This window comes from Centroberyx affinis, unplaced genomic scaffold, assembly GCF_046629955.1.
Source record: "Centroberyx affinis isolate AG114_WGS23_722 - 3 ecotype Tasmania unplaced genomic scaffold, CSIRO-AGI_Caff_v1 ptg005840l_1, whole genome shotgun sequence".
NCBI classification, from domain to species: Eukaryota; Metazoa; Chordata; class Actinopteri; order Beryciformes; family Berycidae; genus Centroberyx; species Centroberyx affinis.
The window spans coordinates 155,498-181,929 of record NW_027282963.1 but is presented as its reverse complement, the minus strand read 5'-3'; the positions used below and the strand labels follow the sequence as shown (position 1 = coordinate 181,929).

At 42.6% G+C, this 26,432-nt stretch overlaps 1 protein-coding gene across 1 annotated transcript in view; it reads left to right on the top strand.

The window, feature by feature from the left end:
* Window positions 1-23,975, top strand: part of plcg2 (phospholipase C, gamma 2) — a 29,623-nt gene extending 5,648 nt beyond the window's left edge. Inside the window, exons 2-33 of the mRNA XM_071547354.1 lie at window positions 73-264; window positions 5,785-5,934; window positions 6,440-6,533; window positions 6,633-6,680; window positions 6,892-6,976; window positions 7,787-7,867; window positions 7,956-7,999; window positions 8,184-8,256; window positions 8,450-8,551; window positions 8,896-9,014; window positions 9,235-9,320; window positions 9,646-9,763; window positions 9,887-10,055; window positions 10,219-10,314; window positions 11,081-11,167; window positions 11,764-11,933; window positions 12,484-12,684; window positions 13,364-13,486; window positions 13,727-13,907; window positions 15,349-15,417; window positions 15,526-15,635; window positions 16,138-16,234; window positions 16,433-16,505; window positions 18,225-18,397; window positions 18,799-18,901; window positions 19,281-19,484; window positions 20,290-20,429; window positions 20,843-20,954; window positions 21,628-21,795; window positions 22,284-22,372; window positions 22,492-22,658; window positions 22,759-23,975. Coding sequence (XP_071403455.1) covers window positions 81-264; window positions 5,785-5,934; window positions 6,440-6,533; window positions 6,633-6,680; window positions 6,892-6,976; window positions 7,787-7,867; window positions 7,956-7,999; window positions 8,184-8,256; window positions 8,450-8,551; window positions 8,896-9,014; window positions 9,235-9,320; window positions 9,646-9,763; window positions 9,887-10,055; window positions 10,219-10,314; window positions 11,081-11,167; window positions 11,764-11,933; window positions 12,484-12,684; window positions 13,364-13,486; window positions 13,727-13,907; window positions 15,349-15,417; window positions 15,526-15,635; window positions 16,138-16,234; window positions 16,433-16,505; window positions 18,225-18,397; window positions 18,799-18,901; window positions 19,281-19,484; window positions 20,290-20,429; window positions 20,843-20,954; window positions 21,628-21,795; window positions 22,284-22,372; window positions 22,492-22,658; window positions 22,759-22,801 — 3,759 coding nt within the window. The 5' untranslated portion in view covers window positions 73-80 and the 3' untranslated portion in view covers window positions 22,802-23,975. The remainder of the gene's footprint in view (window positions 1-72; window positions 265-5,784; window positions 5,935-6,439; window positions 6,534-6,632; window positions 6,681-6,891; window positions 6,977-7,786; window positions 7,868-7,955; window positions 8,000-8,183; window positions 8,257-8,449; window positions 8,552-8,895; window positions 9,015-9,234; window positions 9,321-9,645; window positions 9,764-9,886; window positions 10,056-10,218; window positions 10,315-11,080; window positions 11,168-11,763; window positions 11,934-12,483; window positions 12,685-13,363; window positions 13,487-13,726; window positions 13,908-15,348; window positions 15,418-15,525; window positions 15,636-16,137; window positions 16,235-16,432; window positions 16,506-18,224; window positions 18,398-18,798; window positions 18,902-19,280; window positions 19,485-20,289; window positions 20,430-20,842; window positions 20,955-21,627; window positions 21,796-22,283; window positions 22,373-22,491; window positions 22,659-22,758) is intronic.
* Window positions 23,976-26,432: the final 2,457 nt, after the last annotated feature.

The following is a 26,432-nucleotide window of genomic DNA, read 5'->3' as shown; positions in this document are numbered from 1 at the left end:
ACTAAGGTGCTGGCAGCGTGAACGCGGGGTTAGGGTTTAGTGAATGATCCCTGTCTCTCTTTCCTGTGCCAGCAGCAGAGATGGCTCGTCAGGGGCAGCAGGGGGAGATGACGGAGTACAAGAAGAGTCTGATCAAGCGGGACCTGGAGATGGGCGTCGTCATGACGGTGTTTCGGCAGAAGGCGGAGCGGCTCACCGTGCAGGTCATCATGGAAACCCGGCAGGTGGCATTGACACGCACCGCAGAGAAGACCGACGGCGTCCGTGAGTATGATAATAATAAAAATCATCAACATCATCACCATCGCGATTTATAGCATTTATAGCATATTTATAGCATTTTTCAAAACGCAGTTACAAAGTGCTTTACAAAGGAGTAAGAGCAAAAACAATGAAAGCAAGGTAAGAAACAACAATTATTAAAGCTCATTACATAAAAGGAAGTTTATAAAAGTGAGTTTTAAGAAGTGATTTAAAAGTGAAGACAAATTTAGCAGCCTAAACTCCTGAGGCTGGTCAATTCAAAATCCAGGACCTCTAGGTGCTCGGGTGGAGGGGTGGGGGGGCATACATGATTGGAGTGAGTGAAACATGTAAACACTGTAAAAACACCTGTTTACACTAAAAGTGCTGTGGTGGCAAAGTGTTGTAATTAAGAGAATCACTGATCAAAATATTTAAAGTTACACTATGTAACTTTGCATTTTGGCGGCGCCGTGTGGCCATGTGTGGTCCTTCCCCGTCGCTTTATACTGATGTCGCCAATCTACAGGAACAGTCGGACAAACAAAGGGAAATGTCTTTGAATCAGGTAAGTTTGTGCTAATTTTCTCAATTTTTGTAACAGTCATTTATGGTCATATAATGATGATGTGGGCACAAAAATGTCAAAATAGCTATCTTAACAAAATTAGAAACGAGTGGTTAGCACTGAAAATGTATGATGTGTAAACACGATTAAGTAAAGATACATGAATCACAAACAATATAGCTATATAGCTAGGATCCAATATTTGTCTCAGTCTGTTGCTTCTTGCCAGGTTGACCCTGAAATGCTATTGAAACATATCCCCAACTGCAATTATCCATGTTTGAACTTAGTAGATTGCAGCAAAAGGCTATGACATGTATTGCCTGTTTGCCAAGGATATAGGCTATATTTATTTATTTTGGGGACAGTGGCAGAATCTGTTCACAGAAAAAATAGTATTTGCAACTGACAACCATCATATTGTTTACTGTGCATGTTTGTAACTGTTGCTATGCCATGTGTGTCTAATTATCACAGGACTCTAGTGAGGCTCTAAGACAGGCTGCACATTCACAGTTGTCTGGAGATGTAGAAGTCGGGGACTTTACACGGCACCTTACTACCTGAAGTCTGATACCTGTTGAGAAGGAAGACTACTCAAGATAATCCTCAGGATCTCATTGTTGATTGATATTTCTGAAATGTATTTTCTGTTTGTGCAATAACATTTCTGTGTGATGTTTGCTGTGTAATAAAAACTCTCTGAAATAGTTCAATTGCTTTTATTAGAACGGGACTTCAACATGAAAAAAAGACAATGATAAAGTCAGACACTCCAAACAATAGCATATTACTATTTGCAAAACAATTAGTATTCATAAAAATGTGTGTACATGCTTGTACATCTGACAGGCCACCTCAAATTGTGCTCCATCTCCTTGTTGTAATCAGGAGATATCCTTGGAAAATACATCTTGAGATGCACTTGGCACATCATCAATGACCTAGGGTCATTGAATGCTTAGATCAAGACACCCTCGCCCAGACGACCCAGCCAGGGTTGGTCAGACCCCCACTTGTATCTAAGTGGCATTATAATGTTATCCACGTTATCACTTTTGATTCACAGCCATCAATAGGATCTCTTAGCAGCCTCTGTGGTGGACTTCCTTTCCTCCTACAAATCCTCTACAGCCCACCTCAGTGGGCTCGCACCTTGTCTGCCACCCCTGCTTGCAGTGCTGGTCCACCTGGTCATCGTATTTGGCTGTCTTCCTCTCATTGGCCTCTTCCATCTGCTCCATGGAACAGTGAGCTCCAGCATAACGACTTGCTTCGTCGTTACTGAGAGCAGAACAACCTGATTGCGGTGATTGCAACTGCTTCTGAACATTTTAACTGCTTTCCGAGATCGACCTTCATCTGCCAGTCTGTTGCTGTTGTCAGGAGTCCTGTGGTGGATCTTGTCTCTGGTACTGGCTATTCTCCAGCTCTGATAAAGGTGAAGGATTTCCTAGCTGGGTGGAGACATTTGCGTTGATGTATGCCATTGCTAGTAGTTTCTCCAATAGCTTTTTGCATCTGATCATGGCACCACCTGTAGCGGCCCTTACCCAGGGCTCTTCAATAGCAGCATATCTAAGGATGTGCTACAATGTTCCTTTCTTCAGGCACGATGGGAATGATGGTCACTCCACCTTGCCCCAGCGAAACAGGTTGGATAGGCTAGGTAGAACATTGTAGACTACCTGGATCAAGAACTTGATGCACTGGTTGCTCCACTTGCCAGAGCTCAGCCCACAAGATCTTGCCCAGTGGCCCTTGCTGCTGCATTCCTACCGTACTGCATCTCTTCAATTCCTGCTCGAACCTCATCATTCATAAGCACACGTCTTTCTTTGCCTCTGGCCATGTCATAATAGTGGGGTGCTGCAAAGCTGCCTAGGCCTGCTCGCCCCGAGGCCACTATACCCACCAACGCTTTGTTGCACAGCTGTGCCTCAGTTTCCTCCACTGCATCTTGCTCCCTCCACTTCCTCCCCATCCTCACCTCAATGCCAGCTTGGGAGACCTTCAGACCGCCTGACTCCCTGTGCATCAGCACTTTTCTGGAATGGGTGATCAAGAAATCTGAGAGGGAGCTTCAGCTTGTTCCTGTACAGAGGAATGCTGTTGAGGCTTCATGGCAGCCCAAGCCACCCGCACAGGTAGTGGTTGAGCTTCATTTTGGAACCCTCCACAGTCGAGATAGACACTTCCTAGACTAGGAAGGGTCAGAGGATCCGTGGTAGGATGCCATGCAGATAAATCCAGCCTTTCAACTTCCCAGATAGGCCTGACTTGTTTACTGCAGCTACCCAAGTCTCCGGCTCCTGGTTGGTTGTCTGCATGGATGCTGTGTCAAACAGCTTTACCCAGATTACTCACTGGTTTCTCTGTGATGGATGGAATGCTTGGACCCCCAATTCAGAAGTGGAATTTGAATTTCCACCTGACAGGTGTGGCATATCAAGATGCTGATTAAACAGCATGATTATTGCACAGGTGTGCCTTGGGCTGGTCACAATAAAAGGCCACTCTAAAATGTTCAGTTTTATCTTGAAAAAAGCTGTCCGGGTGGCTGGTCTCAGAAGATCTCGCAGGTGAAGAAGCCAGATGTGGAGGTCCTGGGCTGGCGTGGTTACACGTGGTCTGCGGTTGTGAGGCCAGTTGGATGTACTGCCAAATTCTCTGAAACGACATTGGAGATGGCTTATGGTAGTGAAATGAACATTCAATTCACGGGCAACAGCTCTGGTGGACATTCCTGCAGTCAGCATGCCAATTGCACGCTCCCTCAAAACTTGCGACATCTCTGGCATTGTGTTTTGTGATAAAACTGCACATTTTAGAGTAGCCTTTTATTGTGACCAGCCCAAGGCACACCTGTGCAATAATCATGCTGTTTAATCAGCATCTTGACATGCCACACCTGTCAGGTGGATGGATTATCTTGGCAAAGGAGAAGCGCTCACTAACACAGATTTAAACAAATTTGTGAACAAAATTTGAGAGAAATAAGCCTTTTGTGTGCATAGAAAAAGTCTTAGATCTTTTATTTCAACTCATGAAAAATGGGAGCAAAAACGAAAGTGTTGCGTTTATATTTTTGTTCAGTATAAATGTGAATTTAGGATCTTTAGCCAAGGGCTGATTAGAGGGAATGGACTACAAACGTTACAAATTCTGAAAAGCATACCCTTTGTTAACTATAGATTTTAAATACAACATAAGCTATAGACATATGAGTGACAGTGATATCTGCCTACCATCCCTCTTGAATTTAAACAAGCCAGGCATTACATTTATCATTATCTTAACATTCATCCTAGCCTTAGGTTTTCCCCCTACAACCTTAAGCTCTTACCCTTTACATCAGTGCTTCCTCTTACTGATAAGTGTAGTTTAATTTGTAGTTTTATTTTATTTGTATTTTTTAACCTTTATTGATCCTGGAAAGATCTGCTGAGCATGCATTCTCTTTTCCAGCAACGCCCTGATTCACATTCATAAAGTAACACACATTAAACACATTGAAGCTGCCCAGTAAAACCAAAGTCCTCTACTGTTGGCCACTGGCAGCTACCCAATACAGCCACAGTCTTCTGCTGTTGGCCACTGAACAGCTCCACTGGAGCAGTCGGGTTTTAAGTGCTTAGCTCATGTTGACAGTAGTGGCTGAGGTAGGGGAGAATGTCTGTTTGTCCGTCCGCCATGCAAAATATCTATTTTGACGAGACTTCGGGGAATGAGTGTCATTGCTCCGTTCCAACATTTTCAAAATTACATCATTTGTGATGGACGACATGTTAATTTCTGTGCTGTTTTTGACTGGGAACTGGTCATTTCTGCACTGATACTGTACATCTGATCGATATTAATGTCAACTTGTTAGCTAGCTAACCATAGTATCTGGTAAACCTACCATCACTGTCTTGTAAACACATCTGATACGCACACTAAAGTATAGTAGAATTAGTATTAGCTAATAGTTGCATGTAACATTACCACAGTATTCTCAATGCCTTCTTGGCAATGAGAGCATTCCTGATATTTAAAATCTAGAGTAAAACAATGTACATAATGTAAACGTTATGGCCTAGGTGCTGTAATTCCCACAAAAAAGAACCTCAGCCAGAATCGGCCAGTTGTTCTGGTTCCTCTTTGTTCAGCCAATCTTGGATGCGCCGTCCACATTGTTTCAAATTTTAGGTGGTGCACTTTGCGTGTGACAGTTGCTTAGGTCGCAATTACATAATTTTGACTGTGCACATTTCCGCATGCAACGGCCTCAAATTGCCTGACGTTCATGGAGACCGTGTGAAACGTGAACACCACAAACCCTGAAATAAAGTATGAACCAGCCCTAGCCTGCTTAAGACAAGACAGTTTAAATTCAAATCTACCATATCATTCACCTATTGACCTACACCCACATCACAACAATCTTTTTCAGGTTTCGCTCTTTTTGTATCAGTTATTATATTTAGCCATTATTTACACACAGCCAAAGCTTTGGTGAACCTCCATGATGGCACCAGACATTTGTGATACAAAAGCCGCTACAACAGGGTTTAGATTCCATTCATAGATATTTTGTGACTGTGTTTTAACATGCTGCCTTTTGCCACAGTGTGTTGAGGTGTGAAACGTCTAGCCATAGAATGAGAGAAGAGTGAAGAGTGTGAAAACAAAAAAAAAGCACCAACTATATGACTTGCATTTATTATACTGACATTTCCTGTTTATCAAGAGCCTTTTGTGATTGCTACTGCAGCTGTAAATGTGGGATGATTCAGACGGAATTACTGTCGGCTAAATATAAAACCCCCCCGGGGATGCTGCCATACAGCGTTGTACACTTGACAAGTCCTCTTTGTATCCCCTTGGCCCCAGACAGATGTGTTTCAACAAATAGAAAATGTTGCGAAGAACCTGGGCAGGTGTCCTTTTAAAGTATCAGCCACAAAAAAACGTTCTTGCTCTCGTTTCAGTGGACCTGTTTGAGATCAGAGAGATCCGTCCAGGGAGAAACTCTAAGGATTTTGAGCGCTTCAAAGACGGCAAGGACAAACATGAAGAAAATACCTGCTTCACTATCTTCTATGGCTCCCAGTTTGTCCTGAACACCCTGAGTCTAGGAGGTGAGGGGACACTGGAATTGTATGTGTGGTTTCATATGTTACTAGCCTTGTGGTTAAATTACATGTATTCTTCCAGTTACCTTTGGTCAATAGGGAAATGTCGGTGAGAACTTTTGATAAATAAATGTTAAGTGAAGTGTAGGGCTTAACAGATTTGCATTAAGCCTGATATCTGAAAATTAGACCATTTTTGTCTCAAGAAACTCCATAAAATGACAAGTATTATGTTGTTGTGTGAGGTTTTCACACCAGAGGAATATTTCAACACATGGATCAGCAACCTTCTCTGAGTATAAAATGCACTACACAGAGGTGAAATGTCCCGTTATATATGTATAATATATATATGCATATATGTATATAGATGCATCTGTGGTGATATGATGCAAATTTGGTCCACGGTGTGTTCATTCCAATCCATTAACATGGGCACTAAAAGAAAGTGGGTTCTGTTCCACATCTGGTGTGCTTGTTTTTTTATTTTTTATTTTTTGCCAATTTGTAGCTGATTCTATGGAGGATGCAGACAAATGGCTGACAGGATTAGAATTACTGAGGCAAGAGACACTGGTGGCCCCCACTCCAGATATCATAGAGAGGTAGACGCACACACACACACTCACACACACATACTTGTTACTGATAAACCAAACACTCTTGTAATCACTGATCTGAACTCTTATTGTTATATTTTTCAGTTGGTTGAGGAAGCAGATGTATTCTATCAACCAGACCAAGAAGAACAGGTACAGAGTTCCTCTTCTTCTTGCCCTTTCTTTCACCTCTACGCCTCTGGTCAGTCACTTTCCATAAGACTGGAAAGTGACTCATACTAGGCCTGTAAGTCATATTGTGTAACACCGTAAACAAGTCAACAGCGACAAAGACCTACTCAGGCTCACTGCTGCAATACTTCCACTGCTGACTGCATGTGTTCTCTCCATCCGTCCTCCCCAGCATCTCCATAAAGGAGCTGAAGTCCCTCTTCCCCCAGCTCAACTACAAGGCCCCCAGCACTCGCTTCCTCAAGGAGAAATTCTCGGTATACCTCCTCTTCTCTATCCTCATCCTCACTGAATGTACAGCACAGTAGTCCAGTTAATTTGTCACTTCAGCTTTCTGCAAGATAAGGTAATAACACGGTAGAAACAAGGCCCAACCGATACTAATATATTTAAAATCGAAGCTGCTGATGGCAAATATTTTGTCCCGGTCTTCAATATCTTTAAATGTGACGAATTTCATGCCAAATAATTCCTAAAAATGTGTGTTTCACCCAGCATTTTATTCTTGGCAGGGTGGAAAAGCCTCAAAAATGTCACATTAAAAGCAATTCAGGTTAAGGGTGATAGTGCTCAATTTTACAAAAAATATATAATCAATCAAACTGCATCATATCCATCATATCAGCAGTGGACAACACTGACTGGACCAGATCTGTCTATATCATCAACGCAATATATCAGTCTAAACATAGTAAACTGAATACTAACACAGTATTGAAACCCTCATTCCCATATCCTTCAATACACAACTTAACAGAATATTCATAATTACCATGGAAAAGGAATTTTAACGGCAAAAACAAAGTGTGCTAAGGCGACGGGGCGTTTACATGCCTCACTATTCTGGCAAATTACTGTATTATCCCAACTATTATATTCAGGTTTCTCATAACTGGGATATGAGTTTATTTTAAAATACTTGCGTGTTCCCAGGATAGTCCACCATAAATCCATTATAATTACATGCATAGATAAAGATAAAGACATACTAGACAAGTTCACACAGTTTGACCGTTCCTTCGGTTGTCCCACTATCCAACTAGTGTTTTCCCCGTTTGCTTTCACAGGAGGTGGGAGCCAAGAAAGACCACCTGGACTTCGAGCAGTTCCATAAATTATACAACCTTATCATGTTTGAACAGAAAGACGTGAGTCCGAATTGATCTCGTTAAAGTAAACCTAATCCATTTCTATCGCACGCAGTTTCTCATTGTTGTCGTCTTTTCAAAAAATCAGATCCTCGAGGAGTTCAAAAAGGAATCGTGTGCTTTTATTATGGGGTGAGCGCCTGTTTTTGTAATGCTTCCTCTTTTTCTCAATCTTTCGCACTCATGTGAATAACAGAAAGCTAACAGATGTTACACTATAATAAAATGCTATCTTGACTGAACGGTAGCTTGTAAGGACTTTTTTGCAGTGCGTCAGCGGGGTTTGACTGTGTGTTCGGTCTCTTCCGTCTTGCAGCAGCACAGATAAGCCTGATGCCTCGGCGGTTCTGCTCCACGACTTCCAGCGGTTTCTCATCTACCAGCAGAAGGTAAGAGCGGTTACATTGATCAAATAGACTAGAAAAGTGGGGAGTTGTCGGTGTCCTCTCCCAAAATTTAGAAACGTTGACTTTCTCTGGGTGGAAGTATTCCCACTACTTTGATGAGAAAGTACTGCTCATTCACTCACTCACTCACTCTCTCTCTCTCTCTCTCCCTCTCTCTTCCCCTCGCTTCCTTCAGGAGTCTTGGGCCAGCGATCTGAACCAGGTCAGAGAGCTGATGACCACCTTCATCGACGACACCATGAGAAAAACCAACGATCCTGAGTTCACTGTCAGCGAGGTATTCTGCTGTCTGCCTGTGCGTGTGTGTGTGTGTGTGTGTGTGTGTGTGTGTGTGTGTGTGTGTGTGAGAGAGAGATAGAGAATGTATGAGAGAGTGAAGTAGCTTGTGTGTGTGTATGTGTGATATACCGTATGCAGTAGTGGACAGCGTAATCACTTAAAGCCAGAAATGCACTGGGAGCATTGGCATCGAGCGCGTCTGAGCCTTAAGAGTCCTAGCAAAAGCTGGAGTGATCCTTCTCTTTTTACCTAAAGTCCCTGACTTTCTTGCCCCCCCCCCCTTCTTCTCTTTTTCTCAGATCTGAAGCCACTCTTCTCTTCTCTTCTCTGTCTCGTTCACAGTTCCTCAGTTTCCTGTTTTCCAAAGAGAACTCCGTCTGGGACGAGAAGGTCTCGGAGATCCGCAACCTGGACATGAACAACCCTCTGTCTCATTACTGGATCAGCTCCTCGCACAACACGTCAGTATGACCGCACACGTGCACACACACACACACACACACACAGACACTATACAATCAATATCAGTGAAGTTGGCAGTAACTGTACCATAAAGAAAACACCACTAACCATGTTTTTTGTGGACACTTTAAGCCGTTTTAGGATGCAGACTGTCGCTTTAGGACAACGCCATTTTGGATTTTGTGCAGTGTATTTTAACATAGCATGTGTCTTCCTCAGGTACCTGACGGGTGATCAGCTTCGCAGCGAGTCGTCCACTGAGGCCTATGTACGCTGTCTGCGCCTGGGATGCCGCTGTGTTGAATGTCAGTGTAACGGCTAAAAATGTCCTACACTTGGATCATTTCTTTACACAGTGGATATCAGCTCCATTTTATTCTGCTGCAGTAATCACAAATGAGACGGCTTGCCCATCACACTTTCACAAGCTCTCCATCCAAATTATATTATTTGCACTTTGTAATGACATTTTAAAATTGTTGTTTACATTCTAGCGAGCCAATGCCATCGCCAGAAAGATTTGTGGCTCAGAAATAAACAGAATTCTGCACAGTCACACTTTGTTGTCATTGAACTTTTCTATACATACATATATGAATATACATTTCGTGTGATATCCAATCTCTCCAGTGGACTGCTGGGAAGGGCCCGGGGAGCCCATCATCTACCACGGCTGGACCAGGACGACCAAGATCAAGTTTGAGGACGTGGTCAAATCCATCAACGAGCACGCCTTCGTCACCTCAGAGTGAGCGTCGGGAAGAATTCTCTCCCTCTTTTCCTCTATCTTTACTGTTCTCTCACTAAATGCCGTTTGCATTGACTGAAGAACATCAAGTGTTGCTGTTATAACTGTGTTGTTATTCCTCAGTTACCCAGTGATCCTGTCCATAGAGGAGCATTGCCCCATTGAGCAGCAGCGTCAGATGGCTCGTATCTTCAGAGATGTGTTCGGAGACAAACTGCTGACTGAACCTGTGGAGCAGATGGCCGAGCAGCTACCTTCGCCCACACAGCTCAAGGGAAAGATCATACTCAAGGTACAGTGTGTGTGTGTGTGTGTGTGTGTTTGTGTGTGAGAGATCATATCGATGTGTAGTTGCGTGAGGAGTCCAGACAGAGGGTTTTGTATTGTATTCCGTTGTATTACATTCCTTTGTGTCTGATGGCCATGACCATGCTCTCCTCGCTGTTTTCGTCCAGCACAAGAAGCTGAGTGTGGAGGGAGGAGGACTCAGCAAGGACTTCAGGAAGGGGGAGAAACAGGGAGACCTGGAGATCTGGGACCCCGTCGACCAGGTACTGTCATGGGCGTCAAATGGGTATGGCAAGGTACCTTAGCCTGAGTGAGTCCAAATTTGTTGTTTTTATCATTTCAGCTTAGCGCTAGTAACATGCTTGCGAGCTGTGAGCATCTAGGCAATTGAAAATATAACAATGAAAAAGCAAATAAAATGATTGGTAATGGCACATTGCTACAACTTGACAACTAACAGTACTGCTAACATATACTTAGCAAGGCTTACTTCGCAATCCTAACTACAACGAAGGAGTCAAACAAACAAAATGCAAAACCTAAATCAGTCTATCTAATGCTGTAAATTGACATGACTTGCTTTATCAGGAAACCAGGGAAGGTGAAATGAATCTTCTACTAGCTAGCCAAGAGAAATGTTGAATGGAAAAAGCAATCTTGCAACTACACTTGCAATGTAACTGTACTGAAGTACTGCAGGCATTTGAGACGTGCAATTCAACAAGGACCTAATGAAAATCCTACAGTCTCTTGAGCACATGTAGATGCTGTCCCTTTTGGCAAGAAGAAAAAGTAAAGTAGGATGCACTGAATACATGATTAGGGGATAGTGGTTAGTGGTAAATTTAGCTTGAATTCCACCTAATAGCTTGCAAACGTTTTCATTGTTCTTGGGTTGCCTTCAATGACACTTTATCCCTCTGAACCCTCCTAAAAACCTCCATGTATGAGGAGCTACACCAAACTGGGCTGTGTTGCATGTATTTGAATGTTAAGTTAAATATCTGAATTTTAATTTCTCCTCCTCAGCGGTGGAACAAGCACTACTGTGTGATCTCGGACGACAAGCTGTACTACGCAGAGGAGTACGAGGAGGAGGATGAAGATCCCAGGAAGGTAGAACAGCAAGAGGAACGTTTGTGTGTAAAACTATATCGATTCTTTACGAACATGGGATCACTGTACTTGAAGTGGTGTATGATGTATGATATAAGAAACACAATGTGCAAAAAAAATATGGGGGTGAATACCAACTGCATGGTTAATAACATGATATGAAATTGGATGTAATTTTCTGATGTTTGTCTGATGATTATATTGTAAGAACTGTTTAGCTAAGCTTTTAGGTAGGCTTATAATCTGCTTGAAAAGCAACACATGCACTATGCAGTATAGTGTTACCATACATTTTTGTGCCATTCATTTTCTCTCCCGCTTTCACAAACTTCCCTTAACTTTCATCCGTCCTTCCCTCTCGCCCTCTCTCTTCTTCCCTCTCTTCCTTTCTTCCCCCCATCGTTTTTTCTCTCTGCTTCTCTTATTTGCCCCCCTCCCTCCCTTCTACTCCCCCTATTTTGCTCTACTTTTCTTTTTCCACTTCTCTTCCATCTTTCTATCCCTCCCTCTTTCCCTTTGTTCCCTCCCTTAATCCTTCCCTCTTCCACCCCCTTTCCATCGTCCATTTTTAAGAGCGCGTCTCTTCTCATTCTCAGTACCCGGAGCTCCACTGTTCAGCGCCCTGGTTTCACGGCCGCATGAAGGAGGGCAGGCAGATGGCCGAACGGCTGCTCCAGGAGTTTTGTGCCGAGTCCGGTGGAAGAGACGGTACCTTCCTGGTCCGAGAGAGTGATACCTTCGTCACCGATTTCACCCTCTCCTTCTGGTACGACTCCTGCTCCTTGATATCAGAGCTTAGAACCAGCCCAACATTAAGCCATTGTATCATAGCTGATAAGAGACGGTAAAAAGGGTAAAAAGCTATGATACAATATATAATTTATAAACAAATGATTTTATATTACACAAACGAATGATAAAATAACATAAATTATAGCATTATTAATAATTAGTAAACATTATTAATGATCATTTCATTGTTTGTTAACAGTAAAATAACTATTAACTAAAGTTTAATTAACTATCAATTTACCATTTATTAATGATGGTTATTATAAAGTGTTACCAAAATATTTTCTATAGTGTTTTCTATAGTGTTTCTATAGTCATTCAGTACCGGCATTGCTGCTGAGAATGCACAAGATCAAATGTGTCTTGTGCCGGGACGCACCTTCATGATCAAAGTGAGAAATGGTGATATGTGGCTTTGCTTTTATTGTTTATAGGTGTATAAAATGTGCTGTAAAAATAATGTTTGACAGGACTTGGACAGCAGTAAATTCTAATGCGCTGTATGTCCTCTGCACGTATTTCAGGCGCAATGGGAGGGTCCAGCACTGTCGCATTCGCTCCGGTACGGAGGGGGGACACTCTTTTTACTTCCTGACACCCAACCTGCACTTCCCCAGCGTGTACACCCTGATCCAGCACTACCGAGACAGCCCCCTGCGCTGCCACGACTTCGAGCTGCGCCTCACCGACGCCGTGCCGCAGCCCAACCCGCATCTACAAGAGGGGTTTGTCCTATATCATCATACACAAGTCTGACACAACACATGGACTGGTTAAAGGTGCTACGTGAAGCACTTCTAAACATCAATCTACCATTGTCAAATGAATGGTGATGCCTTGGTATAATTACCGTAAACAAATGAGATCATGGTGGAGACGATTGGTAGCTTCTGTCTCACACGAGTGGTATTGTTAGTGCTAGTGTTTCTCAAAGTGAAGACTACATTTCCCATGAACCCTGTTGCTTCCTGCCCCCTTCCCCCGCTCTGAAGAGGATCAACATGTTGGAAGTGATTTTTCCATCGGCCTTTCACTCCTTCCTCCATCTGCCGTTGCCAGAAACTCTGGAAGAACAGCGCCCTCTTCCTGTTTTGTGCCGTAAAGCAATCCAGCAGATTTCCCTCCAAATCTGACCCAGTGTCGCACAATGTAAAATGCAGTGTAGAGGCCGGTAGAGGCTGACAATCTCCTTGGTGATAGTCTTGTTTGTTTACAGTAATTATGCTAATGTCTCAAAAATTAAGTGGCAATGTTTTATTGATGTTAAAATGCTACATGTAGCACCTTTAAATGTCACTGTGCTGTTGTCATTTGGAAATCCTTCATCTTCAAACATGCCAACTTTTCAGGACACACACACACACACACGCCATAACCCTCGTCCTGTGTGTGTGTGTGTTGCAGGTGGTTCTACAGTAACCTGAGCAGAGGCCAGGCAGAGGATTACTTGCTGAGGATTCCCAGAGACGGAGCTTTCCTCATCCGACAGAGAGAAGGAGAACCAGACTCCTATGCCATCACATTCAGGTGCAGTGGCACTTCTCATTATCCTTATCAATACACTCGCTGTACTGTGATTGTGATTCTTTATCGATCCACGTAGGTAAAGGACTACACGGACTTTTTTGGGAGTTTGTCCCAGTCCTTGCCAGTCCTCTCGCCAGATATTGGGTACGGTGACTCCCAAAAAGTGGGTATCGGAACTGGTATTGGATCCCAAATCTCCTGCATCAGTTGAACTCATCTGCAAAGTCACTTGTCTTTCAGAGGCGACGGTAAGGTGAAGCACTGCCGGATCCAGAAGGAGGGCAACATGTACCTGCTGGGCACCACCACGGAGTTTGAGAGCCTGGTGGAGCTTGTCAACTACTTCAGGAAGAAGCCGCTGTATCGCAAGATCAAACTACGTTATCCAGTCACCCTGGAGCTGGCGGACCGCTTCAGTGCAGTGAGTATACAAAGATGAGAAACATTAAGGATTCCCATAGGAGAATGGAGCTGTTGCAGAAGCAAATACAGCAAAAAAAAAAAAAAAAAAGACTATAGAGTAATAAGACTAAAGCTCATTTTCTTGTCTATAACTTCATTACTTCATTATTTGTTTGCCCTATTACAGAAGAGTCAATATCTCTTAAGGGTGAACTGCCCACTTCAAAATGAGCAGTAAAAACAAATCGTTGAGCTGGGTGTTTATGTGTGGGAGAAAGGAAAAATATAAAGAAGATGGTGAGTCTGCATGAAAAGGAGAGGGAAAGATTGAGTGAAACAGAAACTGTGTGGGATAGTGTAGTGTGTGTGTGTGTGTGTGTGTGTGTGTGAGTGGGTGGTAGTCTTGAGCTTTTAACTGAAAGGGCAATATCTCAGCCTCGAACACATCTGCCAGGAATTGAATGCAAATATTTAAACTGAGCTCTACTGCTGTGTGGAGACCCTGCAACTCTGACTTTATTTTTCTTTTCTTTTTTTTTTATTTATGCACAAATTTACATGGTGTTACCTTTAGGTGGTTTACTTTAAGTTTCATGTAAAAAAGAGGCTGTGAGACTCTTTCAGAAAACTTAATTAAAAAGATTTGGTTAATAATCTGAAAAATTAGGATGTTTTTCTGAGATTTTGAAAGGCTGACTTTTTTCTATTTTCTTTCTGGATAAGATGTAAATGTATATAAAAAGTTACCATCCAACAGCAAAGCCAATATTTCAGGGGGGCTACATGCTAATTTCTAGTGGGTCCCACATGACAAAACTATTCAAAATGTCCATCTGAGCCCAGGCTGAAAAAAGTTTAGTAGAATTTTTGACTGATATGACATTTTGAAGACAGACACTGATATTTTTAGCTGCTGATCGCCGGCATTAGGGTTAACTCTAAACTCTTTTGGTGTTCCCACTACATTTATATTCTTGTCAGGGTGTAAAAGTACTTGAAACGGCATTTAGACCATCATGGGACACTAAAATTCTCCATTTAAGGGATTGCTCACAACCCGAGTTGACTGACATGCAAACTCAACATTTGGCTGCTAGTATCTGACAATAGGGTCACGTTTTGATAGGATTGCCCCCCCCCCTTGGTACATATTAAAGTAATTGTTTTTAATTCCGCCCAACAAAAACCAGGGAATCAGGGAAATTCATATCATTCTGCTCTCAGTGTAGAAATGATTTTAGATTCTCAGAGTTTAGTGACTTTATTCACACCCGAAAATTGAAATTTTAATGAGAAATAGCTCTCAGCGAGGAACCTCCATCATACCAGAGATGGACCACACTGACCGGCTGATATCTGATTTTTAATAAAAGGCCAATATCGGCCCCGTATATCAGTCTGACCCCAATTTAAGATCCTAGGCACTGCTTTGTTCCTAACATTGGACTGCGTTTCCACAGGAGAAAGACTGCGCCTCCCTGTACGACATCAAGACATATGTGGAACCCAATGAGATTGAGCCATCGATGGTGCGTACACACCACTATACTCTCTCAACTTTAGCTGTTATGTTGTACAATTTCCCTTGGTGTAGACATTCAGCGTGCTGTGTGTGTGTGTGTGTCTGTCTCCTCTAGCCTCAAAGCACCGTTAAAGCCCTGTACGGCTACCAGGCCACCAGGTCTGACGAGCACACCTTCAGCAAAGGAGCTTTGATACACAACGTATTGAAGGAGAATGATGGATGGTGAGTCCATGCACACACACGCGCTCCCAATCGTGCACACACACACACACACACACTCATGGGCATCAATTGGGTATAGCAAAGTTTGGCAGCGAGTCTGAATCTGCACGTTTCATCAGGTTAAATGAGACTTCTTAAAACCCTTTTCATGGAAGTTAAAATTAAGTATAAACCTAATTTTATAACTGAAATAAACGTGAAAATGAAAGCATAATGTTAGATTTGCGTGACTGGACTGATTTCTTGCCACATTTTGACTGATTTCTGGCCTAATTGCATATGCATCCGTGGGTGTTCCAAGGCTGAAGCGCAAAATAAAGGGAGGGATTTATGGAAATATGCGTCATTGCTCCAACTTTTGGTAGCAAATGATATTAGATGCAGAAACTTTGCTATATCTTAGGGTTTGGTGAATTGACACCCCCCTGCACTCACATTTGCATCAGCAAATACTCATATATACTTCTGTGCATGTCACACAAATGCGTGCTTCCCCCTACAGGTGGAGAGGGGACTATGGTGGAAAGCTGCAGCTGCTCTTCCCAGCCAACTATGTAGAGCAGGTGTCCAACAACACCAAGCCTGAGACCAAAGAACAGGTAAAGATTAGAGCTTATTACAGTTTGACTGGAGTTTCAGTAGCTTAGAAGTTTAATTGCCCACACAGTGATAAAGACTAACCTAAACAGAAGAGCGGACTGCAATGTTTTTGTCCATCTTGTTTAGTCTAGAATAGAAAAGAATACAATATACAGTAAGAACAGAGTGACCTCTCATATGATGTGTTTGTGCTATAGGAGATGGAAGACAACCCACTGGGTGAACTGTGTAAGGGCATTGTGGACATCTCCAAGTGCAACATCCAAAACTGTGAGTATATCTGTGTTTTATACTGTATCTGATGCGTGTTTGACAGCCAGCACATTCAAATATCCTTCAGGTTTAGTGCTGACAGGGGTCAAAAGAGCACCAAAATATCCTTCTCAAGTAGAAGTACTGTTACTGCCAAAATATTGCTCAAGTGGAAGTAAAACTACTGAATTAAAAGTAAAAAGTAGCTCATTTAAAATGCACTCAGTGTTAAAGTTGCTGAGTTTAAAGACAATCATTATGATTTTTGCCATGCAATTCAAAAAGGATGAGTGGAGAGTTCAAACTAGGCTCTTTTAATTGAAAATAAACTTAAACTTCAATAAAATGCATGGACAAAGTAAAGCATGAAGCAGCAAAACAATAGACAATGGAGAGCACAAATCTCTCCCACAAATGTGTCATTAACTTGCACTGTTGTGTAGCTGCTCTCTGTAAATGCACTGTTAATGTTGCATGGGAGCGTATCTATGTTCCTAGGGTCCTATGTTCCCAGGGTCCTATGTTCCCAAGGTTTATATGGCACATAATGGGAACATGACAAAGGGTCCTATGTTCCCCAGTTCTACATATGTGCTCTCCCAGGGTACTATGTTCCCAGGGTCCTATGTTCCCCAGTTCTACATATGTGCTCTCCCAGGGCCCTATGTTCACTGGGTCCTATGTTTAACCCTAACCCTAACTAACAATATTAAGCAAATACAGAACTGGGGAACATCTTTTTCAGGTTCCCATTATGTGCTATATAGAGCTGGGGCACATAGGACCCTGGTAACTTAGGACCTTGGGAACATAGGACCCTGGGGACATAGGAATTACTCCTGTTGCACATATTGTTATAGACTATGTTGAACTTTCTACACAAGATTCAGAAATTTGTGTCATAATTTGATCTATGAGGGGGGGGGGAAATGTCCATCCCCATTATTCACTAACATTGCAAGATTGATGTTTCTTTTGGTACTAGCTAACCAACTAGCTAGCAAGGCTAGCAAACAAATCAATAATACTGTAGCTGAATGGATGTTAACTGAGCTACTATCATAGATAAATTTGAGTAGTTAATGTTACAGTTAGTTAACTTAACGTTTCCTTCATATGTTTGCATGGGTTTGATGTAGATACATTTTACAATTGGCAAGTTTCTGATGCAATGGACAGCGCTACAAAATGTGTTCTCTGTGAATTGTCAATTTAAAATGTGGAGTAAAATACTTCAGTCAAAACATACTTCAGTAAACCCAAAATTGCTGGCTTCAAAAAATAAAAAGTATAAGTACACAAAAAAGGCAACTTTATTACAGTGACGAGAGTAAATGTGATTCGTTGATACCACCCCTTACTCTGTATATACAGATACTGTTTCTGTTTCTAATGGCTGAGAGTCAACCTCAAAACAGTGGATTCCTTGACTGCAACAGGCTTGAGACTTGGGGTCAGCTCTCAGCCCAAACCTCTGGGAGTCGAAAATGAATGAGTCAACTCTTGGTATTCCATATTTGACCATTACTTTGCTTGAATTAGCTATTCCCTGAAAGAGTTGCTGTGGTTTAGCCTTTTGGGTGCTGCATACACAGCGGTCTCAAATGGAGCTTCCTATCTTTAAAATCTGTAAGAGTCGAGGAGTCCATTCCAGCAGAGTTGACATCCATGTGGGAGTCGCGCACCGCTCTTCACCTTCCCTCACAGTGCCTCCTTTCCTCCCTTCTCCGTTTCCAGTGAAGAACGGTAAAAACGGGAAGTGCCACGTGTTGAACCTGCAGGAGATGGAGCAGGACAGTCTGCAGTTTGACTTGGCGGCAGACTCTCTGGAGGAGCTGTTTGAATGGTACCAGGTGGCCTGGGACATCACTCACAGAGAGATGAACAAGCAGTACAAAAGGGAACAAGAGGCTAGTATCTCATGGTATATGACACTAATATATAGTGGAGGGTGAACCCACCTTTGTAAATCTTCATGACAGATTCATGGTGTACATCATAGTAAGTAATATCAAACTTATGTCATATGAGGATGAGTGTCTTTTAAAAGAAAAAAGGCATGAATTCATATTTTCCTGAATTTATTTTTGTTTCTGTTGGAGGTCATAGTTTAGTCACCTTTTTATTTAGCCACTACATCACTGGCTACACTTAAAACTACAGAAGAAAACTCCTTTTTAGTTTTTATTTGATAGTTTACAGTAGAGACTGACAGGAAAGAGCGTAACTAAAATCAGGAGTTGGGACGGCGGTCTGTCAGTGTTACCATGCAAACAGGAAGTGGTTGTTTTTTTTTTCCATTCAATCACAGATCAAGCAGCAGGAGGAAGTGGAGAAGAGGGCTGATGTTGCTATGGAGATGTCAGACCTGGTGGTCTACTGTCAGCCACGCAGCAAGGAGAAGGACCGCTTTGGTACAGCCCACACACACACACACACACACACACACACAAACACACACACTCACACTCGCACTCACAAGAAGTGTGCGTGCAAGCATACATGTATACTTACGGATGGCATTGTAGAATGTAACATATTATGGTGGGAAATACACTTTTTTTTTAGCTTCTAACTGTCTATACACACTCACCATATAAATCCAAGTGTTATACCAGGCTAATATTAACTTAACTTGATCTAAATGCTTCAGAAGCTTCTCTCCCCTATCAAGAATATAATTTTGGAGGAAATCCTGAATACATTTTTTGGATTTATTTTTTGCAAGAAAATGGTCAAGCTTTCCTCACTGTACCCACCAATGATGAATCCCTCCCCCCTATCTCTGTTCAGACACATACACCTACAAAGAGATCCGCTCCTTTGTGGAGAACAAGACGCCAGGAAAGAGTCGGACCCAGGACTTCCTGTGCTACAACCGCAAGGCCCTGAGTCGAGTCTACCCTAAAGGCCAGCGCATGGAGTCGTCCAACTACGACCCTTACCCTCTGTGGGCCGGCGGCTGCCACATGGTGGCACTCAACTTCCAGACAGCAGGTAAGGCAACGAAGTTCATGAAGTACGTGATGAAACAGTGGGAAAAATCTTTAACAACTCACTCAACCCACACTTCTTTAAGGTCTAGCTGACCTTAAAGAGTAAGTAAACCCCAAACCCAAATCTTTGGTGAAGCCTGACACCTAATGGTGAAAAGTAGGGTACTCAACTGGCCTTCTCCTATTGGCTGGTCTGTGTGCCAGCCAGGTGATGTCACCACCTGTTGTACTCTATAGAGGGTGACATCACAGGGCACAGAGACCAGCCAATAGCAGATGGCCAATGCAGTACCCTGCTTTTGACCATTAGGTGTCAGGCTTCACCACAGATTTAGGTGGGGTTTAGTTACTCTTTAAAGGAATAGTTCATCCAGAGATTAAACTTTTGTCATTTACTCACCCTCATGTCAGTCTAAACATCGGTGAAGATTGTATGTCCACATAACACACAGAAAGTTAGCTAGCGCAGCTCCATGCCAACCTTCTCCAAAACAACGGAAGTGAATGGTAATTGGTTCTTTAGGGTTCCAAAAAGGGGAAAAAATTACCATAAAATGACTCCAAACAGCTTGTGGAGCATAATGTTCTGAAGCCGAACGATTGCACTTTCAGCCCAAAAGACCTCTATTTACACCAGTATTTAGCACAATTCACGCGAAGACTTGCGCTAAATACTTACTTAATACAGAATTTTTAAGTGGCACTAGCTGTTACCTTGTGAATTTTGGGCTAACACGGAGCTGTGTGTTATGTGGCCATATAAACTATAACCAGAAGAGTCATATAGTGTTCGTGTGCCCACCCAGATAAATACACCCAGCTGAACAGCGCCCTCTTCAGTCTGAACGGACGCACGGGTTACGTGCTGCAGCCGGAGCTGATGCGCACTGACGGCTACGACCTTCACCAGGAGAAGAAGAAGGTCAAGTACAACCTTGTGGTCAGGGTACGTTTATGCACAAACAGCCGCACAGATACACACACACCATCATCGTCATCGTCGTCTTTTTCTTTTTCTTCTGTTTCCCATTTCGCCTGGCGTGACTTCAGTGACTAGGTATCAATTGCATCACTATATGGACTTTCCAAAAATCAACCACAAAAGCACCCAAAGCATTTATTTTTCGGGCAATTTGATCATCAGATCATGGGACATTAAAACTCTCCATTGAAACCCATGATAATAAGAATAATAGAACATTCATGCATGCCTCATGATCACAGTGTCGCGTTAGAATCAGTTCATGTTAAGGGCTTCCCCATAAACACCCAGAGTAATACTGATCAATTCTACAATAAATACAGTATGTAATCTATCAAACTGCATCATATCCATGACTGTGTTGGACCCCCACGCAGGTGATCGCCGCCAGGCACCTCCCTAAGCTCGGCCGCAGCATCGCCAGCCCGTTCGTAGAGATCGAGCTGTGCGGACACACCGAGGACAGCAAATTCAAGACCATCGTCTATCGTAAGGAGGCCGGGGGGGGGGGGGGGGGGGACAGACATCGCCCCAAAATAGATTAAAGATGAACTAAACCCCAAACCCAAATCTGTGGTGAAGCCTGACATCTACTGGTGAAAAGTAGGGTACTGCACTGGCCATCTGCTATTGGCTGGTCTTTTTACATGTCACCACCTGTTGTACTCTATAGTACAACAGGCCATGCACAGCCAATAGCATGGGGTCAGTTCAGTAGCCTATTTTTCACCATTACATGTCAGACATCACCACAGATTTGGGTTTGGGGTTCAGTTAAGAGTAACTACAATCAGTTCATGTTAAGGGCTTAGGGTTTAGTTAAAGAGTAACTAAACCCCAAACCCAAATCTGTGGTGAAGTCTGACACCTAATGGTGAAAAGTAGGGTACTGCACTGGCTTTGGTGCCAGGTGCCACCTTCTATAGAGTACAACAGGTGGTGACATCACATGGCACCAAAGATCAGCCAAAGGCAGATGGCCAGTGCAGTACCCTACATTTCACCATTAGATGTCAGGCTTCACCACAGATTTGGGTTTGGGGTTTAGTTCGGACTGATTGTTACCGGTATGAAAATAAATGGTTACATCCCAAAATGCTATGTATGCATCTTCATGAACATGTGAACAGTGTGCTGGTCGGTCGGCGGCTTGTCTCCCCAGGTGATAACGGTCTGAACCCGGTGTGGAAGGCCCCAGCGGAGCCCGTGGTGTTCGCGGTGTACGAGCCGGAGCTCACCTTCCTGCGCTTCGTGGTCAACGAGGAGGACATGTTCTCCGACCCCAACTTCCTGGCTCAGGCCACGTTTCCCGTCAAAGGCATCCGCTCAGGTGGGAACACGCACATGCACAACACATGTACAGTACACCAGTGTTGACAGTGTATCGGTCTGTATAGATTCAGTCTGTACAAGTGTTGCCATTTTGTCATCCAAGCATTTAAGTTGCCTTCTGTTTGTTAAAAAGTACCATCATTTGTAGTCATTTTGTAAGATTGTCACTTTTTTTTTAATTTGTCTCATTTTGGAATTTGGACGAGTTTGGAAACTCTTCAATTCATCACACTACTCATTATATTACTTATATTATAAAAACACCCACTGTGTATATAGAGTGTGAGGATCCAGAGATACAATACCTATATGTTTCTCAAATAAAAAAGAATGTTTATATTATGCTATTTGACGTCACGATACTAAGAAAAAATATTTTTACTGCAATTAAAAAAGTCATTTTGTTACTCTCTCATTAGGAAAAGTAATAGTATTATTGATGAACATGGTCGCTAAGGAGGAAGCATGTTTTTTGTGTTTTGACAGGTTACCGCTCAGTACCTCTTAAGAACGGCTACAGTGAAAACTTAGAGTTAGCCTCTCTGTTGATCTACATCAATGTACAGCAAGTGGAGGTGAGACAACACACACACACACACACACACACACACACTATCTGCAGTTTGAAATCAGAGTGTCCCGGGGTGTTTCTGTCATTGTGATCACATGACTCCCCCCCCCCCCGTCCCCTCAGAAAGCGGAGGAGGAGCTGTACTCGTCCTCCAGCCAGCTGCGGAAGAGGCAGGCGGAGCTGGGCAGCGAGCCCTTCCTGTACGACACGCACTCCAACACGCAGCGCTCCGCCCCCCCCCAGCACCACAACAACCTCACGAGGGAGTTCAGCACCAGCGAGAAGCAGAAGTAAGGCCCCCGGATACGTGTTCTTGAAGCGGGTCAAAGTCAACACTCCTGGATGTCTTTAGTCCCTCGTTTACATGCTGTCTTTTCCTCTGTGCTTTAGGATGAAAGAGAAGAAAATAAACAACAGCAAGTTCTATTCCTGAGGGACTCTCTGGGACCTCGCTTCGCCACGACCTGCCTCCCTGTTCGATGGTGAAATTCATCCCAGCAATATGGTTGTATGCAGCATGTTATGAAGTACAGCATTCTCTGGAACCATCGTGGATCCAGCCCCTCGAAACTACACTCCCCTCCACTATCGCTTTCTTTCATAATTTCTTTATATTTGACCCAAAAAAAAAAATCCCAAAAATGACAAGTATGCAGTGTTTCCCCCCATATTTTATTCTTCTCAGGATGCCTCTGAAACAATGTTTGAATGAATTTTCCAGGTGGTTGATACCTTATAATCAGTTGCCTATTCATAGTAAAATAATAATATATTATAATAATGAATGAATGAATGAACTAATATTCATGTATACTTTTGTGGCATTTACATTAGCATCATTTCAGGTTAAAGAAACCAAAATCCACCCTAAAACAGCTATGATGGTGATGTACAGTGCATTTCTGGATCCTTTTTTATAGTTTGGTGTGTTTTTCTTCTTCCAGTGGATAATTGGCCAAATGTAGATGATGTGATGTCATAGTGAGAGATTTCCAGCAACTACAATGGAGTTTGATAGCAGAACATGTGTCAGCACTTTATCACCAAATAACTCCTAAAATGCATTGGACATCGCAGACTGATGATATACAATGGAGGATGCAAGGGTGGAATTTTACTGTAAGAGCTTCCCATAGACAACCAGTGTATTATTGATCGATTCAATATGTTATCAAACTGCATTTTCTATCAACTTTATTTTCTATCACTGGACTGCCTGCCACTGCTGTGTGTGAACCCGCTAGTAGATGTTTAAGTTTGAAAACCCTGCTTTTACATTTGAATACGCCGTCATAACTGTCACTGTCACGGTCCGACCCATTTCATTTTCACTGATTTTTAAAATCTTCATACCGGAAAAAAAAGACTGATATGTAGCATGTAATTTAAGCTCCATACAAACTAGAAAGTTTGTCTTCGCTCTGTAGTTTCATCCATGGCGGTTACTTTATTTTTTCCCCCCCTCATTCTGATGCTGTTTGCACTGTATTCTTGAAAGCGACGCAAAGTTAATTTCATAGTATGGAGAAGCAGTCATAACGATGTCTATATGGCTCTCCCATGATTCCTGTGTAACATCTTTATGAATTGAGTCAATAAAGTATGCTTGTGGTAACCTCCCTGTGGATTTGTTCATCCGAGTGCATCTAAATTGAAACTTTGTTGGATAGTATTCACTTTCCATTTAGTTGTGTTTCTGATCATGTCTGTGAACACTGTTATAATGTGGAAAGTCAATAGAGAAGTAAACCTGAATTTCATCTTCAACTCCATAGACAAATCAGACAATTTGCTTAATTGTATCATGCAGTACACCTGTATGGAAGCATCGGCATTCATTATGTTTCTCCACTCAGGTTTTTCCTTTAATTTGTCACCTGTCTGTACATTTGACACACAAATCATAACCATAACATTGAGCACAAACAATCCAATCCACCACATTTAAAGAGTAACTAAACCCCAAACCCAAATCTGTGATAAAGCCTGACACCTAGTGGTGAAAAGTAGGGTACTGAACTGGCTATCTGCTATTGGCTGGTCTTTGGTCACCACCTGTTGTTCTCTACACAGGGTGACACCACATTGTGTAATTTCTATTGACACAAGTTCTTTTCAGTGGTGTGAGCATGACTTTGGGCCTCATCTGATCTGGCAGATGGGATCTTGTCTTTGTCTTTCTGATGAGTGGCCACACATAGATGCATTCAAATTGTCTGAATCGGGCCTGTTTAAGTCGTTATCATAGGCCTACAGGTGAAAAGGAACCATTTCTTCAATATAGGCTAGTGGCCACACAGCCATTAGAGGAGGTTTGAATTTAAGGCCGTTTTACTCCAAAGCAACCAGACCCAGTCCAGTTCAGTTGTCAGTGTTGGGGAGGAGTTTCATCACATGTACATATCTAGTGGTTTGATGGCAGTAGCTTCCACTCACACTGTGTTCAGCCGCTCACTGCTGAGCGTCCCCCAGTTCTTGGTGTCCTGCTTGTGCTTTTGTGCATTGGTAACACCACTTCATGAATAAAACCTGATTCTCACACTGCTGAGCCACCTGGGCTTTTAGGTCCAGACTAGTCTTTGGCAGACAGGTGTCTGTAGGAGTGATGGAAACTAAATACAGAAGAAACTTAATGATCTTTTTTTTTTTTTTTTTTTTTTTACATAGTATGAACAAGTACATCTAAGTCACTTTTGTTAACAAAAATATATTTCTCTTGAGGGTGGATTCACTGTAGTTCAGATCTTGTAAAACTATAATTTTTACACACAGAAATGATCATTTGACCACAAGTGCAGTAAATACTGCAATCCAATGGCTCAAATGGTATGAGACCATAAATAGGACTTGGTTGGAGTAGATGATATACAGTACATTCTTGATTGTATTACAGAGACTGACATATGTTCTGTTTGTGTGTTGTATGCTCTATACTTCTGGGCACATACACACACACACACACACACACACTGGAAAACAGTTACACAATTCAATGGATCCAGTGACATTAGAGACGTAAATGTATGTTGGTGAAAACAAGTTTAAAAATCAGACTGTGACAGGGTCGATTATGTGAAAACCCCATTGGAAAGGCTCACACCCAAGATGATGACATCACTGAGGAGGTGAATGACAATTCATTGTTTGATGATGTACAGAAGTACCAAGTGTCACAGGGAGGTGTGGCGAGGACCCAGACGCAGGACAGCGAGGCAGGTTGTGACCAAAACCCCAAGACTGGGTGTTTTATGAACAGATAGCAGGTGACACAGGAAACCAAAAAACAAGGGCTCTACACAAACTGACACAAGTAACATAACACAATGATCCGACAAAGACTGACTGGGGAACAAGACTAATATACACATGGGGGGTGATTACAAATTAGACACAGCTGGGGCAGACAGGAAACATGGTACACGAAGAACTAAAAGAACTAGACAGGGAAACATACAAAGAAATACAAAACCTAGACAAGGCAAAAGTCACAACCATGACACCAAAACTGTATTTTCTTGTTCAGCCTCTTGTATTATTCTTTGGGAATGCTGCTCATTAAAATGCTCAGAGTATCTTCTGCATTTGATACATGTATCTACTTCATATAGACTTAGACTGATAAGCAAGCATTTAAATTCAAGGGCATAATTAATGGTTTAGTTATGTGTCTGTATGTGTTGTGTTGACTGCATGACTCTGAATGTAATGACTGTTTTTTACAAATATTCTCCCCAGATTCAGCGATTTTCCCATGTGCCACAGGTGCAGACAGGACGATGTCCAGTCCGCCGGAGCGTCCCGACCGCACCTCTCCCCCAGGCACCTGTGGAATTCCAGGTAGTCCAGGGTGAAGTGCTTGTCTAGCATCTCATCTGACTACCTGATCCAGGTGTTCAAGGGGGAGGGGTGCTTTGGCAAAGTGGCCCAGTGCCTGAAGTTGCGCACCGACACCAAAGTGGCTGTGAAGGTGCTGGAGAAGGATGCTGCACTGGATTTCTATGATCATTTTATTCTTTTTGATGATAATGCTCATGAAAGTTTTGGGTAACATGTTTCAAATGTTG